Source organism: Echiichthys vipera (genome assembly GCF_963691815.1).
Source record: "Echiichthys vipera genome assembly, chromosome: 21".
Lineage (NCBI taxonomy): Eukaryota > Metazoa > Chordata > Actinopteri > Perciformes > Trachinidae > Echiichthys > Echiichthys vipera.
The window spans coordinates 9,199,271-9,222,251 of NC_139846.1; the positions used below are offsets into that span (position 1 = coordinate 9,199,271).

General features: G+C 45.7%; 1 protein-coding gene across 1 annotated transcript in view; it reads right to left on the reverse strand.

The window, feature by feature from the left end:
* gli3 (GLI family zinc finger 3) overlaps window positions 1–22,981 on the reverse strand; it is a 93,061-nt gene that overhangs the window by 46,971 nt on the left and 23,109 nt on the right. The window contains exon 3 of the mRNA XM_083936270.1: window positions 10,528–10,755. Within this exon, the coding sequence (XP_083792396.1) occupies window positions 10,528–10,755 (228 nt within the window). The remainder of the gene's footprint in view (window positions 1–10,527; window positions 10,756–22,981) is intronic.

Consider the following 22,981-nt stretch of genomic DNA (forward strand, 5'->3'; position numbering starts at 1 on the left):
CAGCGAGGCCCCGTAGTTACACCATAACTGTGCAACACTTCGCAGAACGTGTGAAAGATGCTACAGACTTTTGCTGTTTGCGTGTTTGCGAGTGTGCAACTTGTGACGCTCGTTTCTGGGAGAGAACACAAGAACATGTACATGACTTTACTGTAAAAAACCCAGGACAATGCAGTTCGGGGTGTATTTTGTTGCTGGTGTTTTTTTTACCTACTCCTGGAGATGTCACCTTGAGATATTTATACTAGTGGTCCCAAACTGTTTACCCAATTAAAAAAACAGATAGTCACCCCACAACTCGAATACTGCAGATTGGTCAGGAGCCCTTGGTGTCACTTTTTAACACACCCTGGGTACGTCACTGTTGTCATTATTCATATGTTAGGTTTAGGAAAAGATTTTTGGGTTAAAATACGCATGTTTTTAGGTGACTTCTGTATGTGATGGTATTTACGTAACTTCAAATAAGTCAACGCTGACTTTAGGTCTCACACAGGACGGGAACATTCGTCTCCTGGGTCAAAGTCCTGTGTTTGTTTGACCCATCCCTCCAACCCCACTTCCTTCCTACGGGTACTTTGGCACTGTTTGCTTGGCTGACTTTCGTCGCTCTTTACACAACTACTGTGTGTCTCAGTCAGATGCTAAGAGGCACTGACCAAGCTGCCGTATTTGATGAGGTGCGAGTGAGAACAGGTTGTAAAATTAACATCGGCACACTTTGCATATGACCATGACATATCCATGAAAACTATTTTAATATTCCATGAAAAAGCAAATATTCAACTCCATGCTGGGAATAGCTAATGTACAGCAGTTAAGTTCATCATTAAGCTTAGCCTTTCCCCCTCTACGACATCTGTTAGCATCGGGTTTTTGATCAAAGTTGTGGAAAATCAAAACACAAGAGTTTTCTCCAGGATGCAGTATTTTATAACAAATATATACAAGCATAGATAAAGGAATCAATTCATCATAAAAATGAATTACACTTGGGCTTTTTATCTTTTAGTAAACACAGATGTATAAGACAGATATGACAGCTAAGACTATGAGTGTTTAGCATGTGCCTACTTTGCTACAAGTATCTGGCTGATAAGCAAAGGAGATGCAACGCCACCATTCAGACTGTGAGTAGAAATAGTTTGGATGCTGGCTCTCTTCTTTTTCTTTTTCTCCCCCTCTGATCAATCCCTTCACACCCCGTCTCTCATCATGTTTGCTTACACTGGGACCTCAAGCTGTTTGGACATGTAAATAACACTTTCGGAGACTGTTTAGCTAAGCTCAATGGGAGTTGCTGTTGACTTTTGAAGCGCTTTGCTTTAATTACAGGTCCCAGATTGTTTCAGGTCTAATGGCCTAATTACCGCTGTATAAATTAGCCTAATGTTCTTGCTGTGCGGAGCTTTCTCTACTGTATCCGATGCTTGGGAGCTAGAACAGAAAAAAGCTTTTATTCAGAGAGGTTAAATAACAGAGGAATGTTAAGTGTTGCTTTGCCAATCTCTCTGCCATTCATCATATACACAAAGCTGACAGTTCACACTCTGTGCTGTTCCTCCGTCAATCAATAGATTTGTTTCTCTCCTCCGCTGTGTTCTCCTCCGCTTTTCGCTTTCTCCGTCTCTCTCTGCTCAATTGCTCTCACACCCTTAAACATAAACATTCTTTATAATTAACATAGTGGAAAAGAAAAACAGAAGAGAGAGTGATTGGTTAAAAAAAGAGAGAAACGCCAGCCATGCACGATAACAGACTCTCTGTTCATGTATACATTCCATCGCTACTCGCTGTCAGAAGTAATTTGTTTGTCTAGACTGAACAAGTCGGTAAATGCCCATCGTTTCTCTTCGTGGTTCTACAAGTCTGTGCATATTTGCACTGGGACCTAATGTTCAAGCAGGTTATCGCTTTGTGCCAATATTTACAAAGTTAACTTCAGAATCATTTTTCCTCCCACCAGTACAGCATCCACTTGACGTGCAACAATTGCCTGCCAAACTTAATCTAAAAATTTAAACAGATGAATGTCCCCTGCAAAATATGCATCCATTTGCAGGATATTTTCGGAAATAAGATACAAAAGCCTGATTTCGGCGACCAGCTTGATGAAGATAAAGATGTAGGCTTTCCTCCAAAGATCTCTTCTACCTCCTCCCTTCTCCATAAGTCACGCAAACATCTTGATGGAACTCAAGCATCTGTAAGACATTTACCAAACTGAGTGCATCTTAACAAATTGCACGCCAGCATGAGGAACCTTGCCTTGTTATATAGACTGGAGCTACGCACGCACACAACTATTCCAGGGGCCCCCAGCACCATCCAACCCCCAGTTATGCCCCCTTTTTTTCCTTCCCTTCCCTTCCCCGCCTCCCATTCCTCCCTGTATCCCAGTGTGGATCAGGGAGTGAAGGTTATTTCACGAGGCCTCTGTGGAGCACCAATCTATCTCCTACATTTGGTGAATTTCTCCAGATTGGGATAAGCTGGGGAGCAGAACAAAGCGCAATGCGTTGGTCCCCCCCCTTCCCCCCAACACCATCTCTACCCTACCTCATCCTCCAGCCTCCTCTCCCCCACCCAGCCGGGGAGAGATTTACACAGCAGTTTAGTAGCTGAAACACTGAGCTACACTTCTTTCCCTTTCTCTGTCTTTATCTCTCACATCTGTCTATCTCCTCCTCTCCAAACAGTGATACCTCTCAGAGAGAAGGGAGTTGATTCAAACCTCAGGTTAACTCACCAGGACTTTGCTACATTTATTTTGCTTCAGTTCCCCCCCTGTGTGATTCATTCTACTCAGATACAAGGCCGCTTTAGGGTTTGATCCTTTTTGAGATCTTTATTTAGGAATTGGAGTCACAGGAGAAATGAAAAGATGTATTTTGCCCACAATCTGTTTTTTAAAGCTCCTATAAATGTATTATCATTTATTCTGATCCATATATGAGCCAAGGTCATATCAGTGACAGTGGTTATGATTGCCACAGCTGTATCAGGCTACCTTGTGACAGACTGACCCTCTATAGTCTTGTGTCACAGCTCCTCCCTGGTTCCCTGTGCAGGTGATACTAAAACTGCATGCGGCTGTGTGATAGCGACTGTGAGGCTAATACACCTGCATTATAATAACACACTGGACTGGACACCGTTTGGGGAAACAGGACAGATTCTCAATTTTGAATCATAGTGAGAGGTCACTGTCATTTTTAATGTAATTTTGCTTACAAATTACATTTTCACATAGCCATTGTTCTCAATTCATAGCGTGTGCTATGAATGTCAACTTGCAGGGACTTGGTTCTTGGTTAACAGTGGTAATCCATCACAGGGTGCATTTTGTCACCTTTATTTTGATGTCAAAATTGTGTATTATCGAATGGTAATGTGGTTCACAGAAGTAGACGTTTTAGAAATTCTCCTCAGTGGTTCATTCAAGGGCAAAGCAACGCATTAATGTTGCATTGAAGTGAAGAGATGTGGATGTTGCATGTTGGCTCTCGCATTATAATAGTTGCGGTTTGAGAACACCCTCTGGAATCTACATCATCTATCTCAAGTAGGGTTGCAAGCTGATTTTCATGTGGTAAAAATTAGTGGAAACCAGCACTGCCTGGAAGGCGAGAAATCCATCCAAGAACATATTGTATCCTTTGGAATATCATGCATAGGTGATTCTACAAGCTTAACATTCAAAACCACCGGTGCAGTTTTTAATATGTTTTACACTCAAATGGCATTTCCCCCTGTACTGTAAGTCCATGCCTCTATTTTCCACCAAACCCATACAGACATTAGACAAAGTCTGTGCAGGCCTCTAGAGGTACGTGGCCATTATTTGGGCTAATGGAGGAAACTGTGTGTCACAGAGCAAAGACAAAGCCCGGTGTCACAGCAATCAGACAAATGGCTGCTGGGCTCTGCAGGGCCAGACAGGGGTCGACGCTTCTGGACCAATTATGTCTTATGAGTGCAACAACAGCTGGAACTCTCCTTTTCACTCTGGGTTCTCTGCGTTGCTGTCACCTTAGCCTCTCTTTCACCCTCTCTCGCACTCTTGCATCGTCTTCCTAATTCTTTCAGTTAATCCTGCTATGTCTCTCTCTTTTTCTTTGCCTCTCTCATTATTCAAAGTGCGTCCTCCTGATCTTTCCTCTTTCCCTCCTCACAGCATCCCAAAAACAAGGACAAAGTTGTAATCCGTTTACCGCATCCCCGTCAACATATTCCACCCAAATAATCCTAAAAGACTTACAACCAGGCCTAGGTACTATCAAGGGAAGGGGAGTAAAGAAGAGAAGAGGCAGGATGCACAGGGGAAGGCAAGTGAGAGCCATAGAGGAAGAGGGAAGAGAGAGGGAAGAGAGAGGGAAGAGAGAGGAAAGCATACAAGCGGAGTGGAGGAGTGAGGCAACAGACGGAGGGAACTTGTGTCACAGTGATTTGGGTCTTTGTCACGCAGGTGGCGCCCAGGGGTTCCCTCAGCCTGGGCAGAGAGACAAACTGGGGCCCATGTAAACCTTAAAGAGGATTAACCCTGCCGGAGCGCTTTAATGAGACCTGAAAGTGCCGGGCATCGGAGAGCCCCACTGATTGAGCTGCGCTCGAGTCGGCTCCCAACGGTCCGCTGGCCCAGTGGCCCAGCAGCGCTGCTGCAGCCCCGTGGCCTACAGCTGCCCGCTCACACTGAGCCACATCAAAGCAGCCTGTCTGGGAGAACCCCGAGATGGGAGGAAGGGGAGGCGGGTGGGCATAAGGGAGGTGGAGAGCGTGAGTGAAGGAGAGGTGGGAGGAGGAGGGAGATGAGGGTGCCTGGATGGAGGAATCCCTTATCTCCTCCTGAGAGGATGCTGCTCTGTGGTGCGAGATTGTCTGGAGCTGCCACCTGTCCCAGGCATCTTTAAAGGCAACACTAAAGCCTGTGATGGGCCTGACCTCCTTGAGCTCCCATTCTTTTATGTCTCTCTTCATTTTCTGCTTTGTTACACCCCCCCCCCCCCCTTCTTCTTCTTCTCCACTCTCTCTGGCTCTTCTCTTTTTTTCTGATGCCTCTGTCTCACTTATACCCTCAGACTCAGCCCTGACTCTCTTCCTCTTTCCCCTTTTCTCCAGTGATATCTCACATTTCACCAGGCTACTAGAAACATTTTAATTACACTGTGTTCATCAGCCTCCACTCCGTGTAGAACAATATATACTTGCGACCCTCCAGAGACGAGAGCAAGATACGGGTTGTTGGCTGAAGGGATAAGGGCGCTTATCTTTGCCACTATGTGAGAGGAATGCAAATACATAAAAGGAGTGATGAGATTTGGATACACAGGAAGCAAACATGAAGGCATGAAATAACTGATTCTCCTGTAGCACACAGAGGTGATTATCCTACTGGAGGGTAACTTAAGGAGGAGAGAAAAAGCTCAAGCTGAAGGGAAGCCCCCATGAGCATTCAGTCTTTCAGTCTCTCAGTTTTTCATTCTCTCAGTTTTTATGGTATAGTGCTTAGTGTTATTGTTGCCAGTGGTGTTTGCTGCAGTTGATTCTCCTTTTGGATGGACAAGATGCAGCCAATCTTCATTTTAAGCCTTCACAGCATCAGCAAAGTGCTATTGTTCCTGCTTGCCTCTCTGTGACTCGACTGATTAACCAATCTCATTTGAAAAGGAAGTAAAAACACAGTGACAGATGTTGTGACGATGATACCAAGAAGTGCTGAGTATTCTTCTTTGAACATCTTAAGTTCTCCGGAAATTCTTCTAAATTCTTCTCAGCCCCTTCGCATTTAATCTTGTCATTGTTAATAAGAACTGCCATTATTCCCAGATATTCTGTTCACACGCTTCAGCTTTGTGGCGAGAGCACCACATGACCTTAAGATGGTATGAAAATGCATTCTTGAAGCACTTCAAACTCTGCTTAACCCCCTTAAATCATCATGCGCTACAAAGGGGCACATGCATGTGAGAATATGGCCTATCTTACAGCATGAGATGCCTCTAATAAGCTGTATAAAAGGGGATCATCTGATTATCCCTTGTGTGCTGGACCAAGGGGCCACAGCAGAGCGCAGGCCCATGTTGTTCTTTCTTGATGAAAGGCAGTGGGTGGAAGGGATCCCTCTCCATTGCCTGCAGTGTGCCCCAGGCTTCTCTGCGCCGGCACACCGCTGGGGGACTACATCGTGCCACTACGCTCAAAAAGCCAATATTGAAACAATCACAAAGACAAACACTTACCCTTGAAAGAGGCACGTGTCTTCTCACCCCGGGCTCTACTCTGTACTCCCCAGTTCTTTTGGGGGGGATGTTTGAACCTGTACCCCAGCCAGAACACCAACAAGAGGCCAGAAAGTTTACTCTTTGAGTGCAATTTCAGAAGAGTGCGCTCTCTGTAACTTTTTTTTTCACCTACATTGCAAACACATACTTTATTAATTGCTCTTTCTTACTCTCTTGCTCTTTCAAGATGTATGGAAAGGTCCGATGCAGTCCATATGAACTGAAACCACTGTAATTAAATCTGGAGAGTAGAGAGGCCATTGTTGTGCCGATCACGTTCAGTTTGGTGACAGCTAGCTCATTCAGTTCAGTGGTCAGCTGCATTTTGATATTGAGGCAGACAGACTGACGCCGGGTGCAGCGGCTGGCGTGCTACGGCCCAGTAGACCTGAGATCAGCCTGCCGCAGCAGTTTAGAGTTTAACCCCTGTGACTGGACACCCACACCACCCCCACCACATCATAAAACCCCCGGACGGGTTTTTTATGCAGTGGCTCAGTGTTCACGCTAGCTTTCCAAGAAACACAGGGCCAGCATGATCCAGGTAGCAGTCACCTTTGGTCAGGCTCAGAGAGCAGCGTTACTGTTGTACATGTGAAGGAATCCTTCAGCTGAGAGATCCATACCTCCACTGCCTCTAGCTTAGCAGGAATGGTTTCTGAGATCAGTCAAGGACAGCTAGGCTTTGGTGTGGGGATTAGGCCCAGCAGCCAGATCTGTGCTCGATCTTTTTAAGGAGCTAACCCAAAGACTATTGCACTGATAGGGAGTCATTACAGCCTGGGAACACACTTAATGTATAATGTCTACTCCAGTAAACTATTGTATTGCATATACAGTACAGCCAGCTTGTACACTTCAGTGACGATCTACTTAAGCATTGTCTGTAAGTTGGCATATTTACTTTCCTCCACTTGTCTTCCTTTCACTAGACATTCTCGGGTGTTTCAGAGCAGTTTTAACATTTGCAAGAAAGCCATTGAAAAAGGATGTGCTTTAAGTCCTTCCACGGATGTGTTTAGTTTGGCAGAGAAGGGCAAGTGTTTAAGAAAGAGACACTTTAGAAGAAGATCCCCTCAGAGGAAGCAGAGATGCTTCGCCAGCAAGTGGGCTCACTGTTGCTGCAGGACCACTGACCGGCTAATCAGCACACAATGTAAACAGATGTCGGCGCTGCGCATCCCATTCACACTTCTACACAATTAAGATCTTTAAAAAAAAGACTTCTCCATCATTAATCCTCATCTCAATCCTTTTTTCTTATCCCACGGCAAAGCCCCATGTATTAGTGTCGTGGTAAGAAGGATGTGGACTCTTATCCAGTGTTTGCCCAAGAAAAGCGGCTAAGACTCAGGCATCACCACAATTAGCTAATGCTAACAATGGCAATGTTTCCTTAGTGCTTCTTCCTTTCTGCACTGAAGTGGGAGTAAAAACCAGAGTAAACACAGTCTTAGGCCGCGGACGTGAGGGGAGTGGGAGATCACAAGTCTGGGTGAATAGCAGAGATTTACCAGACCCCTGAAGATAAACCCCCCTTGCTCTCTTCTTGTTGTTCACCTCCCACGCCTCCCAGAGCTTCGCCACCACGTTAACGACCCAGCGACCAGGTGTGGGGAGACTGCAGGTGCCGTTGCATTTAGGCACATTAAGCACTGACACACACCGACGCTAAGAGTAATCGGATTTACCTGGCTGTCTGCTGCCTGGCGTGGCACACTATGCAAGCGCAGCACAAAGGCTTAGGGCCCCCTCTCCATCACAAACACACACACACACACACACACACACCTGGGATGAATTTAGGAGGTGACAAAGCCCTCATAGAGAGAAACTACTGCTGGTGGATTTGTGTGTGTGTGTGTGTGTGTGTGTGTGTGTGTGTGTGTGTGTGTGTGTGTGTGTGTGTGTGTGTGTGTGTGTGTGTGTGTGTGTTCACATGTGTATGGAACCAGAAACCAGAAAAGGAGCCAGTGGCTTTCCACACCTTGTGGCGCAGGAGTGTCGACAGACACTACAGGCTTCTGGTTCAAAGCAGCAGAGGGAGGGAGGGAGGGGAAGTGGAGGTTTTAGGGGAACCCTTTCGTTCTGCTGACCCTCAGACCGCTGGAGCTCATGGGGATAGAGCTCTGGTACTGGGTTCAATCAGACAGAATGGGACCGCCGCCTTTAGGGACACCCCATGTTCTCAACACCTGGGGCCAGACGGAGGTGTTTTACACACCAATGCTCTCATCTCAGATCATAAGTCTTCCTGAGCAAAGTCAGGATCAGAGAAGTGACATCAATGAAAAACACAAGAAGCTTTTCAGTGTTTTTTAAGTCAGAATCTGTTATTATCCATCTTCATCCGTGTTATTTCTCCTTAAAAGTCTTAACTTTTTGTGCATTATTCTTAGATATTGATTCACTATAGGGCTGAAAGTAACAATGATATTCATTATTGATTAATCTGCCAATCATTTTCTTGATTAACCGATTTTTTTTTTTGTATTTTTTTGTCTATAAAATGACAGAAAATAGTGAAACATGTCAAAGTCCAAAGAGATGTCTTGTTTTCAGTCCAAACCCAAAATGCATTCAATTGAATATGATAGAAAGCAGGAAAGGTCCATATTCCAGAGGCTGATTACAGTATTTCCTGCCATTTTTGACAATGAGGCTGAAACTTTGAAGTTGAAGCCCTTAAGATAATCAGTTCACAGTGCTATCAAGAAGAGAGAAGCTGTGCACTCTCATATTTAAGATTAAAGATCCTTTTAAACCTTTAAACCATTTAACCTTTTAAAATCAAATTATTGCAGATACGTTGATCCACTTTTTATTTTAGCACTAACAATAAAAACTTGTTATACACAAACGTGGAAGAAGCAGTGCAGAAGGAAGATCAAATCTATGTCCATCATGCCTGCAGCTGCCCAGCGAGCATCACTCTGCTCTCCTCCACTCTGCCTCGTATGATTGCAAGTCTTCCCGCCTCTTGAGCCCTGATGCACAAAGAAAAGCCTCTTGAAGCTCTACGGCCCTTTTGACTTTTCCTGCTGCTTTTGAACTCTCCATTTCAGACTGTGACTTTTCCACATGACCCAAAGCCTCAGAGTGACCCCCCTTCTCTCTCTCTTTCTCTCTCTCTCCTGACTCCTACCCCCAAGGCTTCAGTGATCTGGAACCTGCAGAGCTCCTTCACACATACCCACACACATACATGAAATGAGAAGTGGCAGTGTTGCTGAGTTAGGTCAGGATGTAATGGCCAGTGTTCTGCCCCTGAGGGCCCTGTCCACAGAACCATTGCCTGCTTTTGAGTAACCTTTCCCTTAAAGAGGCACCTTCGTGACTCTCGGGCACCCAAGCATGATGGAGCATTAGCTAATGAAGTGGCGGAATAAATAGAGTTACAGTATACGGTAGGGGTCCGCTGGACCTTTCATTACTGCCACTGGATTAAAATCGCTCTGTCCCACTCCGTCTGCCCCAATTCAGGGCCAATTTAACCAAACTAAACAAGCTATCACATCAAATCCTTGTCTGCAGGCTAAGTCCTGGCTACAGTGGCCACCAAATTAACCTCCTAATCAGCCTCTTACTCCCCAATCATCCATCTCCTGTTCTCTCTTTGCACATACACACACAGCTTCACTTTCATCTAACTACTACTGTCTATCTCACCTTTTCCTTTCAAATTATCTGCAGTATCTCACTCAAGCCACATCTTTCCCTTCACCTCAATCTCTCAGGCTTCATCTCTATTAGTCTCTCTCACCGTCTTTCTCTCACACAGTCTCTGAGTCCCAGGGAGAAAAAGAGAGAGGGGGGGGGGGGGGGGGGTCAGAGTAGGAGGTGGTGAGGTTTGACACGGTACTGCTGTGGGGCTTTGAAGTGTGTGTTGATGAGGGAAAGCAGAATACTGTGTTCAGACAGGCCCCTAATGAGGGAATTAAGAAGCTACGCTGGCCGTTCCCCATACTAACTTCCCAGGCACAAAACAAGACAAGTGTGCGTGCATGTGTTCACATAAGTGTGTGTGTGTGTGTGGAGGCAAGAGTAAGCACAAGAGAGAGGGAGAGGCTAATCTGTCAGACTTCATCTGGCAGTCCTGCCTCTCACCCACAGTAAAGAGACAAACTTGGCCTCAGTGCTCAGGGTGCTACAAACATGTCCTTGAGCCGTGTACTTTCTTAACTTAACAAAATCAACAAGTTTTCCACTTTAAAAATAAATAATACCAACTACTTTGCGGACTTACGATAGTGTGGTTCTAGGTAGCCGTTGCGGGGGTCCATGGCAAACAGAGTGCCTCGGTACGGCAGGGCATGGTCAGCCAAGTGGGGCAGGGAAGCATGCAGCTCCTTCTTGAGCAGAGAGGGACGTTCTTCTGTGGAGGTGGAGGGCTCCTCGCCGGCGGGCGTCGGGGCCTGGGAGCTGATGGCATTGCGCCTCTCGCGGTGGTAAGGCGTGCCTGAACTCTCGTCCTCTGCAAGGGTAGACAGATAGAAAGAGAGGATCTGATGTTAAAACTCTGGAGGAGGATAAAACAATGAGCTACAGAGTTACGATGAGGTGATATAAGAATAGAAGTTGGGAGCAGATGTGAGAATATCTCTCCCACCATGGTGGTGTTACATGTACACACACACACACACACACACACACACACATGTTCTGAACACCCTTACACATGGAGAGGAAGTCAGTTCACATAGAAAGGCGCGGGGGAATGAAGGAGATGGGGATCAGCTTTGTACAAATAAAACCTACTGGGCATTATGGGTGTAAATCTGCCTGGATCTGCCAGATGTGGGAGTTCAGAGGCAGACGGTGTTTGAGCAAATGGACACCATGGATGAAAAAATCCCAACCTCTTTCTTTTGCACAGTTTTGAAAGTCTTAAATTCAACTCTGTCTGTTCTTTTTTATATATAAAGAAATAGATTCCCATGGAGAAGGCAATGCAGGCTTCTCTGTCTGCATTCCAAGCTGCCCATTAACCAGCGCCATGAGTTGTATCAACCCCACCCTCCCTCATTCTCTTGTTTTCTCCTCATCCCCACTCTCTCTCTCTGTTCTCAAACTAAATCTGTCTTACTCTGAGGGCAAAATTAAGAGGAGTGGGGTTTCTGGAGAAAGCTTCCTGGCATGCTGGGTAAAAAGGATAAATGTGGAGTTGAGTTCGAAGGGCTGAGCTCGACCAGAAAGACATGACCCTTGACCCTTGGCCTGATCTGTGAAGTGACATGCATTGGGGTCAGCTAGCCTCCTGACCTGGTATTAGCCTTTTCTGTAGTATGATACTATACAGACTAACTCTGGCACTCATGAAGGCTAAAAAATAAGAAAAATGTTTTGTACTATTAGTTTGATCATTTGCAGAGTGTGATGCTTTACTTGTTGTGCTCCTTCACTCCGATCGAGACAGTTTGGTCTAGTCTATCCAAATCCTGACTTATTCATCAGCTGCTGCAGTAAATGTTCTTCAAGTTCAGCCCCGGTTATATGCAATTATTTTTTCACCATTAAGAGGTCATCAGTTTACTCCCTTTTAGCTTTACTGCATTAATGTTGCTCGCTGAAACCTGGCAAAATGCCGTTGTACTGGCGCCAGCGGTTCTGCAGTATTAGCAGCCTAACAGTGCAAGGCTCCCAACTATGCACTTCAACCAAACAGCATCCAACTGCCAATTAAGAACAGAGGAGAGGGCCATATTAAAGAGCACTACCTTAAGCACTGAAGAGGGCCGCCATAATGCTGTACCACTTCACAGAAGAAAAGAAGCGATGAGAAAAGGGGGATGTTAAGAGAGAGGAGCAGATTGAGAGAGGCGAAGAAGAAGAGACCAGGAGTAGCAACCCACGGGTTCCTCTTTTATTCCCCTCACTCTCTCACATCCATTACTAGCGTTCGGGCCAGCCGTACCTCAGCGCAACACTGGCAGCAGATTCAAGGATTCTTAACGCGGAACTGACAGCCAGAGAGGCAAGCTAGTCTCATCCACGGGAAATGACAGTGTCAGTTATGATATAAGTATTTAATCCTATACTGCACAGCCAGTGATCTTATTAAGGGAATAATGGCACTTATACGGTTAAAGCTGGATTAATAGGTCTGCTCTTGCAAAGCGCAATATTAACATAAAGGGATTTCAGAATTGGGTTCATCTCCTGACAAGGATTGAAAGAAGTCGAGACTGTAAACTATGCTGGGAGCAAGCACTGCTAAGGGTAGAGCATGGAGCTGTGTGCTTCCAGCGTGTACTCTTCCACATCCAGAAGATCGAGCATTACATCTGGGAAAGTAAAAACGATGTCTGGATTTATGAGATTTTTTTCATACAGATATTTGATGTTTTATGTATACTAAACTACTTAGGAGACTCAAATGCTGACTTTAGAAGATATATTATGCATTCTTATTTTTGAACTATTTTAACTTGTCATGTTCACTTTCTTTCCCGCTTGAGCCCATTTCACACATGCACTGAGAACCTGAACGTATCTACTCAGACGTATCTACTCAAATGTCTGAATCAGTTGGATCAGACATTAAACAGACTTTACCCTGCCAGCTCCCTAGTATGAAGTCTTTGAAATGTCTTATTGAGCCCATGTGTAAATAGAGCAAGTGGACATGTTGATGAAGCGGCTCATGCGAAACTGGAAGAAAACAATCATCCAAGGGTGAAGAAGAAGGAACAAAAATCTCTAACTGGAGAGACGACGAGATCCGGGAACTTCTGTCAGTAACGGCCAACGCCCAAATCTTTAGACAAATTCCCGGCACAGCAAGAGACTCGGTTGTTTATGACTAAATTATGAACCAGGTTCATGGCCGTGGTGTAATTCGCACAATGTCCTGCCTCTATACAGTCGCCACCCCTTGCCTAAACCAAACAGATTAATTACAGTAAGTTAGAACGTGTCTGATACACAGTGCGTTTACATGCACATCAGTAACCTGAAAATGGCTGTACCTCGGTTAAGGGAATAATTAGATTATTGAAGTTCCCACAGTATACATGAGAGGGGGTTGAATTGGAAAATGACGGGAGTAACTCGACCTCCGGTACAGTAGGTGACGCTCCGCCAACATACAGCTGCTCGGAATGCGGCTTTATTTTCCGGTTCACCTTTGTCAAAATCACAAGCTGGGGGAAAATGGACGACTTTGGGACAGAATTACGACAGAAACGGGTCTTCTTGGTAGTGATGTTACTTGCCATGGTGAAATCCTCCCTCGGTTTAAAGGTAATGCTCTATTTTTGTTGTTTTTTTTCCCATTGTCTTCGGCGCAGTTGCTTCCTGGTTTATTCCATTTCCAGGTCAAAAGCCACTGCCGCGGAGTGGGGAGGAGGGAGTTCTATCCCTGGCACATGCGCAGACGATAAACCCGATAATAATCCGGGTAAAGCGTTTATATGCCAGAGAACTCCGGTTACTAAAGGAGTTATCTAGGTTTGTTAACCTGGGTATGAGAACTCAGATTTTACCCAGGGTATGGTGTTTGGGTGGTGTTTGAAAAACCAGAGTACGCCCTAAACTTTAAACTGCATGTAAACGCACTGAGAGAGAATCTCCTGTTGTGTCTTCCATGTGTTAAAGGGTAACTTCGGATAATGTCCAGACCTGATTCATCGGACATTGTCCAGAGTTCATATGAGAAAATGGCTTTTTTCTTCCTTCTCTTTCTTCTCCTTCTGCAGTGACCCCCACCGCTATTTAGATATGTCTCTCTGCTCCAAGGGAGGTCAAGCGACTAATAGTTCAATCACAGCAGTGTCACAGTCCCACCATCCCCCTCCAGTCACCATGGAAAGCCCACAATGGGGGTTCATCATTCTACCGTATAGCACCTTAAGGGGGTTCATTACTTCACTTTATAGCACCTTAAATGGTTAAACAAACACTCAGCAGCGCAAGGGTCAACTGACTCCTGGGACTACTGGAAGAGAACCAGGAATCTCAAGTAAGGTTTCTCTTCTTCTACCTGCTGGTGGAAACTTTTTGTTTCCTTACAACATGTCAGCCGTGTCAAAAAAATGGACTAATGAAGACAGAGCAGACGAAAGTAAACATGCAACTTTGAAAAGTTCAACCCTGCAACACTTCTCTAACTCTGACCATCCGCCCAGCAGACCGTTTCCCCTTTTCCCTCCCTCATTTTTTATTCCTCTTTTATTTTCTCCTCTTTTCCCATGGTTGCCGCATCCAGTCCTCCACCAGTTTGCAGGTCTATTCAGCCCAATACAAAAGCAGCAGGCCGGTCCTCTGTGGACCAGAGGAAAGCATGCCTCTCAAAAAAACAGAAAAAAGAAGTATCCCGCTCTCTCTCTATGGTGATTGAATTTCTTAACATCTTTTCAAAAAGCGCTTAAATGCCTGGAGGCGAGAGGAAGAAACAAGCTAATGGTGGATGGGGAGCACTGAACAAATTTCAGAGCCCTTTCCTGCTCGCGTTTGAGGTTGAAAGCAAGCTCCTGCCTTTCAAGTTTCAAAGTCCTCCTTCCTCCCGCAGTGTCACTGAAGGATTTGAAAAGAAGGTAATTGTGCTCACTGCCGTCCTGATCAGAGCACACGCCCCAGCTCTTGTATTTCAGGAGCTTTCTCTGCCACTATTATGGTACCTGGTGTTCCATTCCTGCATTCTTCCTCCTTTACTACTCTTTCTCCTCTCTCCCTCTCTCTCTAACCCTCTACAAATGCACTCTCTCTTGCTCTCTATCCTTCTTTCACCCCCAGCATGCCACTCATTAAATCCTAAAGCCCAGGTCTCTCCCTTTTTCCCCCTTGTCTGGGGTCTCCATTGTAAAAGTGGTGCGAATACCTTCAGAGAAAAACCCTATGCATGGCCTTTAATATGGCGGCATAAAAGAGAGCTTGGATGCAATGACAAAATGAAATTTTAAAAGAGATAATGAGATATGGAATGGGGCCAATTTCCTCTGAGAGTTGGGCTCTGGGACAAGAGGGGGGCTGAAGTTAAGGGTGCACAGCCAATTCAAAGAAATGAAAAGTGAAACAAAACCCTTGGCTTGTTGTTTGCGAAGGCATTTTTAAGAGGCTGAGGTTAAAAACAAGGATTGCTGTTCCTCCACATGCCAATCTGTCCTTGACTCCCGAGCATCTGATTTGCCCTCCGGCCTGCGCTCAGTCAGTCAGACTCTCTAAAGCTGGGACACGTATGTTTCAGGGCTGCACAAAGGGCCATTGCACATTGCTACTCTTTTCCCCCTTACTGCCTTTTCCTAAAAGCCTCAACATCAGAGGTGTTGTTGTACCTCTGAGCCGAAGCCAGACATACGCTGTGTTCCACCTTCAAACTTCTCAAAGCACCGTTGTCAGAGACACAAACACGTTTTGGCTGGGGAGCACATGGAGAACAAGGAGGAGAGGAGTGGAGGATATACAGTGAAAACACAAAACACTTCTTCAAAGCTCCTCTCCTCCTGTGCAATAATCTCTTGCTCCTTTTTTCTTTCTCTTGCAAATCAGCTCCCGGGAAAGACTCAAGACTCCCCAATTAACAATGAGAGGGGGAAGGAAAATTCCAGCAGCTGGCTAGAGTTTAATAAGAGCACCTCTCCAAGCGGCTTAGGCTTATGTACCTGATTCACCGGCCCTGGCATTGGCGCTATAGACAGAAGGAATAATTCACGATTAGCGCAGGCTGAAAGACGAGGGAGAGGGGAGAGAATGCTCAAACTCCACCAAACCCAAGACAACAAGAGCACAGGGGATTACCGCAATTGTGTGAGGTATTTTTCTGATCAACTTCTTGTCTGACGGGCTCAGTGACACCAAGGGCTGCGTGCCTTCCCCCACAACAGAGATCAGTTTGGAATTATGTGAAGGTTACCAAGTCCTGATGGAGCTTCCTGTATCTGCCTTAAAAAAGGGTGACATTTGAGAAACTCCTTGACAAACAAATCTTCAAAATGTCAGAAGGCAGAATCAGGTCATTACTCTGATATCTGTGGGCAGGGTAGTTAGCAATCCCCAGTCAAACAATTTGACATAGCTCTGGAGAACTTCAGCATACATAAAGTTCACTCCTTTTAACTTCGCGCTCATGTTTGATTCTGTCTCTGCAGAGTGAATCCGTAGTGGTACATTATTTAACCATCAGCGTGTGACTGATGTTCGGTATGAATTGCAGAGAGAGGCACGGGCAGGTCAGGATGCTCCCTCTCCTGGTTAGCAGTCTATTGTCAGCTGCTGATTTCCCACACAGCACTGGCAAATGCCCTCTTCAATATTCATCCAGCAAAATTCAACAACTCCCACATCTCAATTTGGCTCTCGGCAGCCTCACGCCCCAATCCCTTGCTCCACATCCCGCAGCTGATCTCTCTGCCGTCAGGGGTCTGCTGGGACGCACCCAGAGCTCAGCATCTCGCAGTCCCAGCCTCCAAGCCTCCAGCCTCCAGCCCCAGGGCAGGGGAGGGGCAAATCAAAGCCTGCTTGGCGCCTTCCCTCCTTCCAGCGCTCACCTCAAATCAGACTCACAGCAGGGTTGTGTCATGCCAAGCCTCTGCCTGCCCCTAGCTACCCCGTATTCACCCATTAGGGGCACAGGCCCACCATAGAGCAGAGCTGAAACCCCACTACCATTTCATCAGGGCCACATTGTGAGGGAGCAATGAGCATTGCAGTCAGGGAGCTGAAAGCCCTGCACATTGATGCGTTTTGACCATGGATAGTTATGGCTTTTAAGGTTTTTCACTCAAAGGGCACCTTGGCCTGCATTCTTTGAGGAATCAAACACCAAGAGATGCATTTGATCCAGGCTTCAAAGCAAAAAAAAAGCCATTTGGTGCTCTGATTGGCTTATAGACTGTATTACCGTAGCATAGCTTAAGATAGTCACAAGTCTGCTATGATCATCCATAACCTGTTAGTAATTCATACTGTGCTCTGTAACAATATAAAATGATTGTGTGCTAGGGCAGACTAGGGCAGAACTATGTCCGTTTGGGATAGTGGGTCTTTTAGGGTGAATCTGGGCACAATGCCCACCAGACTAGAGTGGGCCAGCTTTCCACAGGGCCCTCAGCATTGGAATCCCACTTCTGACACCAGTGATCCGGACCAAGTCTGTGGCACTCAGATTAGCAACGGCTGGCCAAGAGAAATGGATATCCAGCAAAGCAAAGAAACACAGAGCCAACAGTTTGGATAAAATAGAGAAAATAATGCAGTAATTTCAAGCACATCAAATACGATTCAAAATGCCAATGTGGATGTTTCCCACCTTACAGTAAAGAATCAGAAAGTTTCTTCCACTTAACTTTTAACAGTTCAAACTTCACATTTGTTCCCCAAATACTTGTATGTCAACAACGATTTTGCCTGTGTAAAAATGCACATTCACACATTCTGTTACATGTAATCAAGTGCATAACTGTGCACTGCATTGAGGCGTAGAGGCCCCCATTAAGATAGTTAGCCAGCACTTACTAGAGCTGGATAATTAGCCACTTCAAAGGCACCTGCCCGCCATCCCAGAGGGGGCAGGAATCGCAGGGCCCCCGCCCCGTTTAAAAGCATGTTAAGTCCTATCTGAGGCTAGCAGGCTAATTTAACTCTTGACATTTGATATCTAAGGAATGAGAGGGATCAGCATTTAGCTGGAACAGGATTACCCCCCCACACACACCATCCCTCCTCCTCCTCTTCCTCTCCCTCAAACCCCCCCCATCTCCCAGTCGGGCCGGATTCATTAATTTTCCTGCTGCTAAGCACTTTATCAATGACTGGTGAACGTCTAAGTCCAGAGTGGAGTCTCTCTCTCTCTCTCTCTCTCTCTCTCTCTCTCTCTCTCTCTCTCTCTCTCTCTCTCTTCTCTCTCTCTCTCCTCTCTCTCTCTCTCTCTCTCTCTCTCTCCTCTCTCTCTCCTCTCTCTCTCTCTCTCTCTCTCTCTCATTCTCTCTCTCTCAATCTCTCTCTCTCTCTCTCTCTCTCTCTCCTCTCTCTCTCTCTCTCTCTCTCTCTCTCCCCCTGTGGTGATTAGGTCTGTGGATGTTCAGATCTGTCTGTCTAATTCACTGCCTGCTCTGTTGCTGCTCATCTATTCCTGCACCTGCTATGCAGCTCAGGAAAAGAGCTGTGTTTGAACAACACTTCGGCCGCACTAAGGTTCACTTTGAAAATGCTGTACAAAGTGTGAAAGCCAGAAAAACATTTCCAGATCATTTAATTAAAGGTCTCTGTTTAATTGGAAAAGCCTAAACCATAGGAAAACTCTTTCTTCATCATATTTCAGTCAGCAAAGAATGACTTTGGTTTGTTGGATTGGCTTCTTAACTGACACTCCCTGACCAGGTTTGACCATTCACATTGAAAATGCATGCCACTTTCATACCTATACACTCAGGACAACCATTTTTGAATATCAAATATGTCACAAGAAAGAGCATAATATATTTATTGTAAACCCGTATAAATGTCCAGCAATAACAGCACCCCCAGCCAAACATATTCAGCTATTGTAAGTAACCTTTGACATATCACAGGTAGAGAGGTGCCGGGAGTTAATTCGCATCCCATAACTCTACATTAGTCTCAGTCTATGCCTTCTGCTGAATGTCTACATTACAGGTGAATCAGGGGCTACACATGAGTGTGACGGATCTGGTTTAAATGAACAGCATGCACAGGCCTTTGATGCTGCAGCTGGTAATGCTTACAGTTTCTAACCCGTCACATTTGGACATAAGGTCTTTTACCAGAGAGCATGACAATCAGAATTCCAACTACAAGCCAATGCCATAAAAATAACACAACTCAACTGACTCCTTCACTCTGCTTCCACAATGAGGGCTGTTCTTTACACACATTATGTCACCTAGTGTTAAAAAAACACAAATTTAATCACTTTTTTTTGCCTTTACAGCTTGTCAGTTTAATTATCTACAAAATAATATTAGTTCATTTTTCCACATTTCTTTTTCCATTAAGGGCTAAAAAAAGGTCCCAAACAAGGAACCCTTTATGAACCTTTCAATCAACATTTGCCTTCCAAACATGCTATCATCATTACGGCTGACGGATGAAAATCCCAGACCTGACCCTCACCCGCCCCCAGCATGTGATATGAATGGGAGTGCCCGCTTAATAAAACAGGGTGTAATTCACCCCACTCCCCCTTAAAATACAGGTGAGACCTGGACCCCTTCATTACAGTGTCTGCAGCAGGCAGGGAAAGCTCTGCAGATTAGAGGATCTGCTATGTTGGCAAACAGACTTAACCGCTGTCTGCTGGAGGGGCTGGAGGTGAGTTGGGGGAAAGGAAAAGGCATCAGACTTTCTATATGATTAGATTGTAGTGCAAAAAAGACAACAATTCAGGGTGAAAGTTAAGGTTTTGGACGATATGATGGACATCACAGGTTAGATCACTAAGTTCCAACACGCTCACTAAAGTACCTTTCACACATGCACTGCAAACCTGAAATTATTTAAACAGCAAGCAGGGCAGTATGTGAGAACGCAACTGTGTAAAGTCTGATTGAGCCCATATGTGAATAGAACAGGTCATAGTCTGGGGAATTTACAGCAAGTAAGTGGGTGCGTTGACGACATTTCTATTATGCAGCTTACGCAAAAACGGTAGAAAACAAAGACAAGAAAAAGGGCCATTTACACAAAGACGAAAATGTGTAACTGGAGAAACGCTTAGATTCAGTAAAGGCGCTCTCCAAACTTGTTTATCACCAAATTTCAAACCGACTACATAACAGTAGTGTTAACCATGTCATGTCCTTCCTCCGGCACGCTCTACCCAGGTGCAACCCCTCGCCCAGTCCGGCTCAATGGATATACAGTGCTTTGTCCCTCCCTTTGCTCCCCTTCTGCTATCTGCATGTTGCAATTCTTGAATCCCCTTTGCTACAGGAAACAAAAACAACCGCAGAGCTAGAAACCCACATTGATCATGTCTGTATTGAATCTGAGGTTGTATTTGCAGGACTAAAACAACTCGTGAACATGACTGGGAAAAGGCCAGACTCCACTTCGCAGGACACTCATGCCCAATGTTTACTCTGGCATGCACCATTGACATTGACTTGACCAGTGTACTGATCTGCTCCACTTCACTCAAGCTTCTGTGATAATGGTTTAATGCATTTCTGCGAGAGCTAGCATATCATCTGTGGTTTTAATAAGTCCAGTGAAGCCGAACTTTATTTGTCTTTTCCTTTAGCAAGTCTCACAACAACCGATATACGTCTTTAACATCTTTAGTGGTATTTTGCAGGGAATGATTCATTTTAAAAGAAAGCTTTTGATGCAGGTTTATGGTTAAAGTTTCACCTTTACCAGCCCATACATGGGACACGTTCCTCTATCTGCCCACATTTTGTGTAGCTTCCTAAATCACCTATTAACCTTTGTTTTTCCATCTTCCATCCATCACATCTCCTGCTTCAACACCTTCTGCTTCCCTTACTCCCCCCATCTCTTTGCCTCCTGTTGCTGTCCCGTCTCAGTAATGAGCTCTCCTCATGTATGACCTCTCCTGTCACTCCCACCAGTCCAATCCTCTCCCGCTCCACTCTCGCCTCTTTCTTTAATCTCTGCATTACTTTGCCATTAATCCCACATTCCACATAAGGATGGCTGGTGCAGCTCAGATGACATGTTGCCTTCGTAATCTGGTTCATATTGAGTCAGTCGGATGGAAGGAGAGTAGTGTTTAAAATGATTATCTAGAGGCTACTTTAGGATTCACCTATAGCATTCCCTTCCCTCTCCATCCTTCATTCCCACTCTTATACATCCCAGCTTCTGCATCTCATTCACACTTTCTTCTAGCTAATCTCTTGTTACTCACTCCAGGTTTTCTGATATCATCCCTCATTCTCCCAGTTCCCATGTCTTTCCCAAATCTCCTCAATCTCCCCCTCAACCCTATTCCTGCACATTCCCTCCCTCTCTCCATCCACTACCTCCCTCCATCCATCCACCCTCCCCTCCAGAGCCGCAGTGGGACTGTTGGACTCACGCAGCCCCATGCTGAGCTGCTCCAGAGCCAAGCCAGAACAAAGAACCCATTGAGCCGAGCGGAGACATAATGTGGGCCGCCTCTGACAGCACTGAAGATGAAGTCATGAGGTCGCCAAACAGTTAATAATGCTGGCCCATCCTCCAGCTGCACCAAGTGTGTGTGTGTGTTTGTGTGTGTGTACAGTTTAGTGCAGTCAAGTAAAGTGAGAGAAAATGAGAGATTGTGTGTCTGTATGCATGCATGACTGGGTATCTACAATATGCAAAAGCATGTGTACATATCTCAGAACATGTCGATGGATAAAAAGCTTTTAGGAGCGTAATGAGATACTCCATGACACTCAGAAATGCGCTCAATCACTTTGTAAATACCACAGAGGAAAAACAAAACCTTCAGAGAATTGCACTTTTAGTTTTGGCTTTGCTCCAGCTGCTTTGAAGAACACCCACCCCACCCCACCAGCGCCCCTCTTTCCTTATTGGAGTCTGTCTGGCGCAAAGTCTGACATGAGACACATCTCCCCGGGACTGGAGCTGTCGCTGCAAGGCCCACTCTCCGAACATCATTAGACTCACAGCTCCAGGTGAGATCAGGCAGGGTAGGAAAGACAGAAAGAGGTGCATGTATTTGTGTCTCTGCACAAAAGCATGTGGGAGATTGGGTTCAAGTATTAATCTCAATGCCTCTGAATGGACATGGCCTATTAAAATGCCTTTACAGGACCACTTGCTTGTCAAGAGGCCTCCAGGCTGAGTTGGGCTCAGGACAGGGGGAGGAGGAGGAGGGGGAGGCGCGGAGAGAATGGTGAAAGACAGCTATGCAATTGATTAACATTAGAAGGACTTGCTCAAGTTCAAATTGCACGGCCCCTCTGCTGTAAGCTACAGACATTTGTTTCCCCGCAAGTAGAATGTTTCTTTTAAACCCTGTCTCTGCTACACATCTGAGTTCAATTCTCCGCATGCCCTCTCTCCGAAAATCAATTCCTCCTCCTCTCCTCTGCTCTTTTCCTCCAGCTCTGCGAGCAGACCAGGACGAGGGGATTACACTGTCCCTCCCCAGATCCGAGCAAGACAACAAATGGTTCTTATCAACGGACACCCCCCCTGCCATCGAGGAGGAAGAGGCAGGAAAAACTGGCCCGGGCCGCCCCGGCACGGATGCGTTTGTGGGCTCTGTCTGCCAATCGTGGCAACTCTTTTCACACTTAAAGCCTGAGCTATTTACGAGAGCCCCGGGAGAATGCGGACGCAGCACCAGAGGGTGGGAAGAATAGAAGGGTGAGAGCTGCTGCTTCTCAACCTCTGCTTCTAATCAATCACCAAAAATCACTGCCATGGTTTATGGCCTTTGATCCTAGCTCCTCTTTCGCACTGCAAAAGAGAGAGAGAGAGAGAGAGAGAGAGAGAGAGAGAGAGAGAGAGAGAGAGAGAGAGAGAGAGTCAGGGCGGGGAAAGGGGAAAGGGGAAAGGGGAGGGGGATCAGGGAGAAGGGTGCGAGTCAAGGCCCAGAGGGTGTAGAGGTCAGGGAAGAGAGATTAGGGGGTATAGAGGCTTTTTTGCTCTCTCCAACCTGAAAGCATGTCTTGATTTAATCCAGTGAGTTTGTAGCAGAGAGCAGAAAGTGGCCCGAAACATACAGGCTGCTTTCAGACAGAAAATAAATGCCAGGCTCCAGATTTTTAAAAAATGCGTTGTTT